Here is a 10,213-nt window from a genome sequence, read left to right as displayed (position 1 = left end):
GTATAAAACCTTGTGGAAAGACTGTCTAGCAGTATTGCTGTTTCTTCCCAGTCTCAGGGTAATCCCACTCAAAGTCAAAGATGCCTCTACTCCCCTTAGCTAGAGGATAAGCCCAGAAAGCATCCTTCAAATCTACCAAATGAAACCAGCTATGTTTATGAAGAATTCTACTAAGAAGGATGTAGGGGTTAGGAACTATGGGGTGCCTGCTCTGAATAATGTGATTTATCGCCCTTAAGTCCTGAACAAATCTGTAGGACCCATCAGATTTTCTTACATGTAATATAGGAGTCTTAAATGAGGACGTGTAGGACTCAGTCAGGCCATCCTGGAGTAGGCATTTTATGATGGCTTATAACTTGATTCTTTCTTCAAGGGGTATTGTTTTTTCCTAATGGCTCACCCTTCTCTTTTTAGTTCAATCTGAATGGGAGAAATATTAACCCCATTGGTTCCGACTACGGAGTATGTCCTCTCCTTTTTCAGGGTAGACAGGAGATTGAGTGAAACCTGAATCCTTTGATCATCTATTTTTAATCCAATTCCTAATTTAGTCATTAGGTCTCAGTACAAAAGATTAGCCCCAGCAGGGCGTGGTGGGGCACGCTTGTAATCCCAGCATTTGGGAGGCTGAGACCAGAGGATCACGGTTTGCAGACAGTCTCAGCTACTTAGTGAGGCCCTCCGCAACTCAGTGATATCCTGTTTCAAAATAAAGAATAAAAAAAAATAGGACAGGGGGTGTAGCTTGGAGGTCAAATGCCCCTGGGTTTCATCCTCAGACTCGCAAAAAAGAAAAAAAAAAAAAGATTAGTCTCTGCCTCAGGTACAAAAAATAATTCCGCCTGGGCTAATCTGGTTCTATACTCAACCAGAAAAAGTGTTGAGTATAGAACACTTTTCCACAAAAAAAAATATACATTAAGTCTTTCTCCCTTTACCCCTGAAACCATTAATGATTTATTAGACAGCCTTAAGTATGGGGGGTGATGGACAAGAATCAGCCAGGAATGTGAACTCCTCTTTCTTAGGTTCCATTTGCACATTTATTTAGAGCTCTTGGTTGCATAAAAGATTGGCTGTATATACATAAAAATGGTTCCATAAAAGAGCCCCCTGCCTTCCTTAGTTCTTTTTGAAGGTCATAAGGGGGTATAATACTTTCTTCCTTCCTTAGATCTGGGCATTTCTTTTTAAAATAGTCCTTCTTTCTGCACTGGTAAAATTTATTTTCCCCTTTTATTTAGGTGATCCCTTAGTCAATTCTCCCTTTGGGAGTCCCTGGGTTAAGGATCTTTGTCTCCAGTTTCTGGGGCCAGTTTTCCCCTGGGTTACTTGTTCTATTGTGGAAACCATTATTTTAGTCTTCTGCTTCTGTTTCTCTTTATCCTTCCATACATATATACCCTTTGAGATTCCCTTAATAGTTCCTCTAGGGTCCAATTTTCCCAGTTCTCTAATTTTTGTAGCTTCTTTGCAATGCCTGCATAACTCCTAGTATCAAAATGTAACTTGAGCATTCCTTTTCCTAGAGGGTCCTCTGGGTATAACTCAGAATATTTCTGCATTTGGTCCATCAGTCTGTTAAGAAAATCAGCTGCCTCCTCTCCTTTCTCTGCTGTACATAAAAAGCCTTAGTTATGTTTTGGAACCAAGGTACAGATTTCAAATATTCCTCCCCTGTTGTGCTTTGTCTTTCTCTGCCCATCTCCCTTGTGGGAAATATATCCATGGTGGGGGCTTCTTGATGGGCCAGTTAAAGCCCCTAGCTGGCTCCCTCCATGAGAAGAGGCCTTATACTGTATGAAGCACTAAGGATCTACCAAAACTGCAGATTTAGACTCCACACTTGCTCATTCAGACATACATGCACAACCCCTGGGATGCTCCAACGTCCAGGTGTTACTTGCTTCTCCCTGAAGTGTTTGTGCCTGGGTCCACACATGATTTCAGGTCACTGCAGTGTTTGCTAAGGTCTTCCCTGTGTTTCTTTGCAGTTTTTGCCTGAAGATTTGTTGCCTGCCCCAGAGATTTTTGGTTCCTTTCCCTCCCAAAGTACCATAATAGGGCAGTAGGGCGTTTCTCCCTTAAGAAGAACGGATCCTCACCACCCTGGAGAGGCACTGTGCCCCATATGGGCATCAAATTTGTTAGGAGTAATTTTCATGGCTTTTTCATGGATGAAAATTGCTTGGCAAGGCAATTTTACTTTTTTGCAAAAAAGGGTGCTTCCAGGTATGCAAGAGAGCACACTTGACAAAGAACCAGGTGTTTTTATATCCCTGACAATACCCCCCCCCCCCTGTGCTGAACTCCTATTGGTGGGAATTGCAGCTTCATATTCTTCCTGGTCAGCTACAGAGGATGGGGGGCAGGGAGGGTCAGCACCTGCAATCTCTTAAGAGGTGCTAATTTTGCAAAGGAACGTAAGTCCCTACCAGATTACAAACTGACAGTTTAAGTTTAAACTACTCCTTTAATAGAAAAGATACAGCTATATTCTCACAGCCCTAATCCTTAGCGAAGACTGAGAATGGAGGAAATGAAGCTCAGAGACACCGGGAGGTCTGCTGGAATTCCTCCTGGACAGAAATGCACAGCAAAGGGAGGAGAAGAAGGAAATGGGGATTCCTCAAGAGTCAACTTGGTCACACCTGGTTCAAAAGCAATGTGACTAAGACTATGAAGGGGTTTGAATACATCTAGGCCAAACTGCAAGGTGAGGCCCTTCCAAAACACTTGTTGAGATAGCCAAGGAAGCCCAGGAGAAGGCAAGGGAGACAGCACTGGCAGCTAAGGAGAAGGCCAAGGACTGCCAGCAAGGCCACCACCTGCAGCAGCAGCTTGTGTCACTGCCACTGCCACAGCCCACTAGTCTGCATGGCTCAGCTTCCTCTGCCCTCTTCCTCTTATTGTACTTTATTAATAAAAATCAACTTTAGTCCTTTCTTCTGTCTGGGTGGTGAGTAGGGGTTGGTGTCCTGTTCAGCATCTGCTGTACACATAGCATGATATCCACATCTTAGCCAAACTTATCCTCCATTGGGCAGCTGACTACAGGCAGAAAAATGTAGGGACTTGTTCAAGGTCACAGGCAGCATGCGGGTAAAATGGTAATAAGTGACAGACTATAAACTGCATGTGGGCAAGACTTTTGCTTTTTTCTCTGATGTGTTCCAAGTACCTGGAAAAAAATCTAGCACGTAACAGACACTCAGTAAATATTTGTTGAATTAATTCAGCCCCCTCCCCCACAAAAAAGAGTCAACATTGGAAGTCTTACTCTTTGGATGTCCTGCTGTGTGTTCAGACAACCCTGAGGTTGGAAATCTGCAGCACCAGATCTCCTTCTGAGGCCAAAGAATGAGGGTTCATTGTTAACATAGCCTTTTACCCCTATTCCTACAGATTCCTCCTGTGAAGAAAATGACTATGGAAAATGACTCCTTGGTGACAGAGTTTATTCTTCTGGGGTTGACAGACCTGCCTGAGCTCCAACTGCCCCTGTTCATTCTGTTCTTGGTAAACTATGTAGCCACTATGGTGGGAAACTTTATCTTAATTAATCTGATTTGCCTGAATCCACAACTTCATACCCCCATGTACTTTTTTCTCTTCAATCTGTCCTTCATTGATTTCTGTTACTCATTTGTCTTCACCCCCAAAATGCTGATGAGCTTTGTTTCAGAGAGGAACACCATCTCCTTCTCAGGGTGCATGGCTCAGCTGTTCTTCTACTGCCTTTTTGTCAATTCAGAGTGCTACGTGCTGACAGCCATGGCGTATGACCGCTATGTGGCCATCTGTCAGCCCCTGCTATACACAGTTGTCATGTCCCCCAGGCTCTGCTGTCTGCTGATGATTGGCTCATACCTGATGGGGTTTGCTGGTGCCATGGTCCACACGGGGTGCATGGTCAGGCTCAGCTTCTGTAATTCCAACCTCATCAACCATTACATGTGTGAAATCTTCCCCCTCCTCCAGCTGTCTTGCAGCAGCACCTACATCAACGAGCTCGTGAGTGCTGCCGTTGTATCCACAGTTATCATTGCATCTAGCCTCATTATCTTCATCTCCTATGCCATGATTCTTCATAATGTAATTTGTAAGTCATCAGCTAAGGGCTGGTCCAAAGCCATGAGCACCTGTGGTTCTCACATAGTCACCGTTGGCCTATTCTATGGATCTGGGATGCTAACTCATATTAAACCATCATCTCCGGGGTCTTTGGACTATGGGAAATACTTCTGTGTGTTCAACACTCTTGTGGTGCCCATGCTGAACCCCCTCATCTACAGCCTCAGGAACAAGGATGTGAAGCTTGCTCTGAAGAGAACTCTGAAGAAGATCACAGCCTGACTGATTTCATGGCCTGCCTTGCCCTTGTCCCCACTGCTGGATGTTTTTCTCTGTTTCCTCCCTACCTTCCTCCTATTCTTTCTCTTTCTTTCTTGTCATCTTTCCTTCTAATATATGGGTAGATTTTCTGCTGCAACATCTTTTCTTCTTCTACTTATAATCCCATGGACTTATTCTTGGACATGAGACTCATTTTAGTCTCAAGGAACCTTCAATCAGGTCCATATTCCCCAAAGCAGATGGGAGCGCTGGGATGATATTTTTTCCCTATCTAAAGATGACATTGTCTCCTATTTTTCCCTTGTATGTCCTTTCTGTAACAGGTTGGAATGTTGCCATAGGTTATTGGTCTTAGCTAGTTTACAAAAAATAGCCATAGCTGCACTGCTGCAAGATTAAGCAAAGTTTTATTTTATAGATAGGAAGAGCAGCTAGAGTACTATGTCCGAGGCAATGCAGTGGAGTGCCTTTTTAAGGCACTGCCAGTAAGACTCTGATGTTTTGAACACATAAATTCTTTTAAGAATTTATCTTTTCATTTCTCCTGTCCTGTTTAGGCAATAGTTTCCTTTTCCCACCAAAAGCAGGTCCAGGCCTGCCAGTTATCTCTAGTGTAAGCCTTTCTGTTAGCTTTTGTTGTTTATCCTCACAGGGACAGACAGATATAACATCACTGATCAAAACGTGTTACTTGGTTAGCGAGGTCAGGGGGCTGCATGGCAGAAGCCTGCTTTATCTTTATTCTTAGAGCATATATTGTTCATCTGTGTCCTTGGTGAGTTTTCAGATTCTCCTTATCTCTATCTGCTAGAAGTTACTTACTATGTTGTTAACTTGTCTTATAATAAAGAAAAGAAAGACACAGGAATATAGTCTTTTAAAGTATGAAGGTTTGGGGAACTATAATTATTTTGTGTTAATAATATTGGGTTAATATAGCTTTCTTTTCATTGTTTAGCTTTAGTCTTAAACTGTTGTGAGAATCTATATAATTATTTTTCTATGTGCAGGTGTTTGTGTTTTATCATTTAGTGTTTAGCTGGGCTAACAAGCCAACTTTTAGCTGACCAAGGTCAACCTTGATTATAGCTCTTGGCTGACAACTTAGAGACAGAGAAAGGGATTTTATTGTTCTGCATAAGTATGAAAGCTTGTTCATATTAGCAATTAATACTGCCATTATTAACAACCAATATAGGCTCAATTACTATCATTTTTTATTCAAGAATTCAGAATTCAAGGAATTCTGACAAATTTCTCTATTTCTTGCTTTTCTGAAGAAATTATATCAATCTTTTGCTGTTTCCAGTTTTTATTACTTGTAATGGCATTAAAATAGAAGGGATGATAAGAATTTTGGACAAAATAAAGTTGTAAAAATTTTCAGACTTTTTTCAACTTTCTTTTGGTAATGATTCTAATTCTGGGATTTTAGTGTCATACCTGTAATAAAATTGTGTACTTGATGGACTAAGATGTTAGTCTTATAGATGTATAAGAATGAATGAGCCTCACCACTCTGCCCACATTTCTCAAACCCAACAACACTGAAAATGCACTGGCTGAGTGATATTTTATCATAAATAGAACTAAAATTGTCTTCAATAATTCCATGTATTTGCGAGTATGTCTGTAATTTTGTCTCAAAATTCTTTATGAACTCTACCAGAAGTAATTTTTATGAACTCTATTAGAAACATTTCTTCTTTCTATTATACTTTTATTGGTGCATTGTAATTATACATCATAATGAGGTATACAGCGATAGAAATATACTTGCACACAACATTTGGTGTATTTTACTCTGGATCTCACTCCACTCCCTCCCATTTCCCATTCACATAATTGATTGAGATTGATAATTTCTTATATTTACATAACATTATTTAAATTATTATCTTCATTACATCTCTGTCCTCCTTCCACCCTCACCTGAACTCCTCCATTGCTCCATTGGAGTCTCTAATACTTTATCTGAAGTTTCCTTGTTACCCAATTTCTCTCTAGCTTCTACATATGAGAGAAATCATACAACTATTTGCTTTCTGAGACTGGCGTTTGTAATTTATATTTAAAACAAAGCCCTTCTCTTAAATACTCTTCTTATCCTCTTCTCAGAATGAAGACATGTACTTGTTTAAGGCCACAGGGTTAATGATGCATGCCTAATTTTGATACCATTGTGCGTACTATGATGAAGTAGAAGAAAAGAAAAAACAGGTGAAGAAATGTAAAGAACTCTGGAGAGTTGTTTTAGTGTGAGTCTGAAAGTTGGGTTTCTAGGAGATGATGTCCTGAGCTAAGAGTCCTATAGCACAGAGATGATCCACAAGGCTTTTCTGCCCAACTAGAAAAATGCCAAGCATCTGCAGAATCTAATTATAATGTAGAATAGAGCGAGCTACAATAAAATCTGCCATCTCAATCCTTTTATGTTAAGTGATATTAGCCAGTCACAGAACGGGAAGGGTCATAGTTTTCTCTCATATGCCAAAGTTAGGGATTAATTGGGATTCCAGAGGGACTCCAGATAGTGGAAGAGAAACTCCAGCAGAGCCAGGAAGGTGGTTTATGAGAAGGATGGGGAGGATCAATGAGGGAGATACTTCCACTGACATGTACATATGTGAGAATGCCAGTGTTAATCTCAGTACCCTGTATGGGATTTGGGGAGGAAACTAGGGGAAGCCCACCAAGTGCTGTGGGCAAGTATGTCACTATCAGTACGAACCACATTATGACGTGAGACTATAATGCACCTTAAAAGATAAAAAAAAATTCTGTTTGTTGCCTTGAGTTGAGGTAAGAGGTGAGGGCCACATTACCTTTTTATCTCCCTCTGAGTCCCATTCCACTTTCTACTCTTCCCTTCCAGAGCATGCAAGATTGGCAGTGATACCTTCATATAGGGATACAACATTATTTGAATGGTTTCCTTACTCAATCATCGTTTTTACCACGTCTTTCCGCACCTCCCTTCCCCACTCTTCTTCCATTAATCTGCTGGTCTCTCTCCTCATTTGCCTGAAGACCCTTTTGTTTTCTGTTTTCTCTACCTTCCACATTTGAAAGAAAACATATGACTCTTGACTTTCTGAAATATTCTCTAGTTTCATCCGTTTTCCTGGTAATAAAACAATTTTGTTATTTATGGATGAAAAGAATTTTATTGTGTGTATATATGACATTTGTGTATATGTGTACACAAAAGATAAATTGTCTACTTTCTGTCATTACTTTGAATGAGCTCAGGGAAGATGCCCCTCAGCAGGGGTGGGGGGAGGGTACCCTTGTCAGAAAACAATGGTTCATTATTCCTGTTATTTTTTCATTTATATGAAAATAAGACTATTGAAAATTCGAACACATTGGTTTATAAGAACAGCTTTATAAGAAAATGATGCTAGTTAACAACTTTAATTCAGTCTTCTTAATATTATTGTCTTTGAACTGAATGTTAGATTTTATATTTATTTTAATATTTAGCTCACTATTATAATGTTATAAGTCTTATCCTCAAGAAAAGTCTGAATTCTCATTATTTTTTTCTTTCCTCTACAGTTATTATATTGCCTGGTTTAAAAGAAAGCTTTACACTGTATGGTTTGAAATTTTTTTTCTAACGATGTAGTAAAGACATAGAATGAGATGTGCTACTTTTGTATTCATACATTTGGATGCTTCATGAAAGATAACTATTGGTTAAAACAATCTCTGATGCATATCAAAATTATAAGAAAAGAAGGCTACAAAATTCTCAACACATAAAATGATGAATATTTGAAGAGATGAAAATGTTTATTACTTTGATTTATTACACATTGTATAATTGTACTGAATTACAGTAATATAGCCCATAAGGATGTATAAATATGACCTCTCAATTTAAAAACTTTAAAAAGAAATACAAGTTAGCATTTTATTTTGTTTTCTCAAACAGGAAATTTATTTATTTATTTATTTACAAAATATTTTTATTGGTGAATTGTAGTCAAGCATCTCAGTGGAATACAAGACTTGTGAGAGTATACAAGCACACATCATCCAATTAGCCTTTATTCAATCCCCATCCCTTTCCCTCCCCCTCCCTTGATCCCATGCTTGATTTAGTGATTAACTTTGATATATTTGTTTACGTACATCATGTGGTTTAAAGAGATTCCATCTTCCCCCATACCATCCCCTCTGATTGGTCACCTTAATTGCTCCTCCATAGGGCCCTTTCTTCAACTGGATTTCCTCCTATTACCCATTTCTTCCTAGTTTTTGCATAATAGGGAAAGCATCTGATTTTTTACTTTCTGTGATGTTTCTCTGTGTATGCTGCATTGTAAGTTCCGATCTCACTCTCGGAGGCCCCGGCACCGGCCTGGCCACCTGGCAGGCTCTGATCTTGACCTTGCTGATTCCAGCACCGGCCTTGCCTCACTGCACACTCTGATCCCAGCCTCACTGGCCCCGGCACCAGCCTCATTCCTTGGCAGGCTCCGATCCCGGCCTTGGAAGCCCCAGCACCAGCCTTGCCTCATGGCAGGCTCCGATCACAAGTTAGCATTAGCATTTCTGATTCCATCCCAACTATATAGGATGAAGTTCTGACTTCTCTTTTATTTTCTTGTGATCAAAGTTTTAATTTTATTTTATTACCATCTATATATTTGCATTAAAAATAGCCAATGTTAGCCAGGCGTGGTGGTGCACGCTTAAAATCCCCTCGCTTGGGAGATGGAAACAAGAAGATCATACAGGTTCGAAGCCAGCCTCAGCTACTTAGTGGGGCTCTCAGCAACTTAGTGAGACCCTGTTTCCAAATAAATTCTAAAATAGGTCTGAGAGTATAGCCTGGAGGTAGAAAGCCTCTGGGTTCCACCCCCAGTACCACACACACACACACACACACACACACACACACACAAATAGCCAATGTTTCTTGGAATTTGCAACAGGTTAGTTCAGTAGGACATAATCCTGGAAATTAAAAATTCATTTAATTAAAATGTATTTTTAATGGAATGACCTGGAGAACATTATGCTAAGTAAGATTAGCCAATCACAAGATACAAGAGAGACTCCAGATGATGAGAAGAAACCTCAAGGGATCCAGGGAGGACATATAAGAGTAGGGGTGGAGGAAGACTTAGGTTCATTAATAGAAATATTACCATAAACCATGCTTCTATCTGTGAATATATACCAGTGTCACTCTGGATACTCTGTATTAGGAGGGAAGGAAATGGGGAGGGGGCAGCAGGAGCATGTGCATGTATGTCATTCTCAACATGGTTTACATTATGATGTGAGACCATAGTGTGCCAATAAAAGCACAAAAATAAAATAAAGTGACAATTTTTCAATCACAACAATGTATTTTTCTTTTTTGCATTTTTATGAAAATATAGTGTACTTGGATCCCAGTTCAAAACAGAATGTATAAGTTTTACTAATATTTCCAGTCTTTCTCAGACCTCTCTGTTTGTAGTAACACCATGATTTACACAAATACTCAGGGTAGTATGATGGATAATTTTAGTTGTTTCTTTTTTTTATTGTTAGAAGTCCTTCTGAATCTTCTCTCAGTATCTCACATACCTTTGTTTTTCAAAAATGCTTATAGCAGAACTCTTAAAACAGAGTATTTCTTTTGTTCTTTTGTGATCCAATGCTGTATTTGCCTCTTCAGCTCACCCACACCCCTAATCTCTCTAGTACTAGCCATCATATTGATCTTTCAAAGTCAACACTGTAGTTAGTTCAATCCTGCTCACAAAAGACATAAAAATCTTGAGTGGCTCCCAATGACCTGCCAGTGAATCCATGATTTTGACACTTGAGAGCTTCCCAAACTGCACAGATC

General features: G+C 39.7%; 1 protein-coding gene across 1 annotated transcript in view; it reads left to right on the top strand.

Moving 5' to 3' along the window:
• Nucleotides 1-3,426: 3,426 nt before the first annotated feature.
• Nucleotides 3,427-10,213, top strand: part of LOC308278695 (uncharacterized protein) — a gene marked incomplete at both ends in the record, with an annotated part of 29,993 nt that continues 23,206 nt past the window's right edge. The window contains 2 exons of the mRNA XM_080718644.1: nucleotides 3,427-4,353; nucleotides 5,012-5,062. Coding sequence (XP_080574770.1) covers nucleotides 3,427-4,353; nucleotides 5,012-5,062 — 978 coding nt within the window. The remainder of the gene's footprint in view (nucleotides 4,354-5,011; nucleotides 5,063-10,213) is intronic.

This window comes from Muscardinus avellanarius (genome assembly GCF_963383645.1).
Source record: "Muscardinus avellanarius genome assembly, chromosome: 1".
Lineage (NCBI taxonomy): Eukaryota > Metazoa > Chordata > Mammalia > Rodentia > Gliridae > Muscardinus > Muscardinus avellanarius.
The sequence above is the reverse complement of the archived record's forward strand: the minus strand, read 5'-3'. Positions and strand labels throughout refer to the sequence as shown.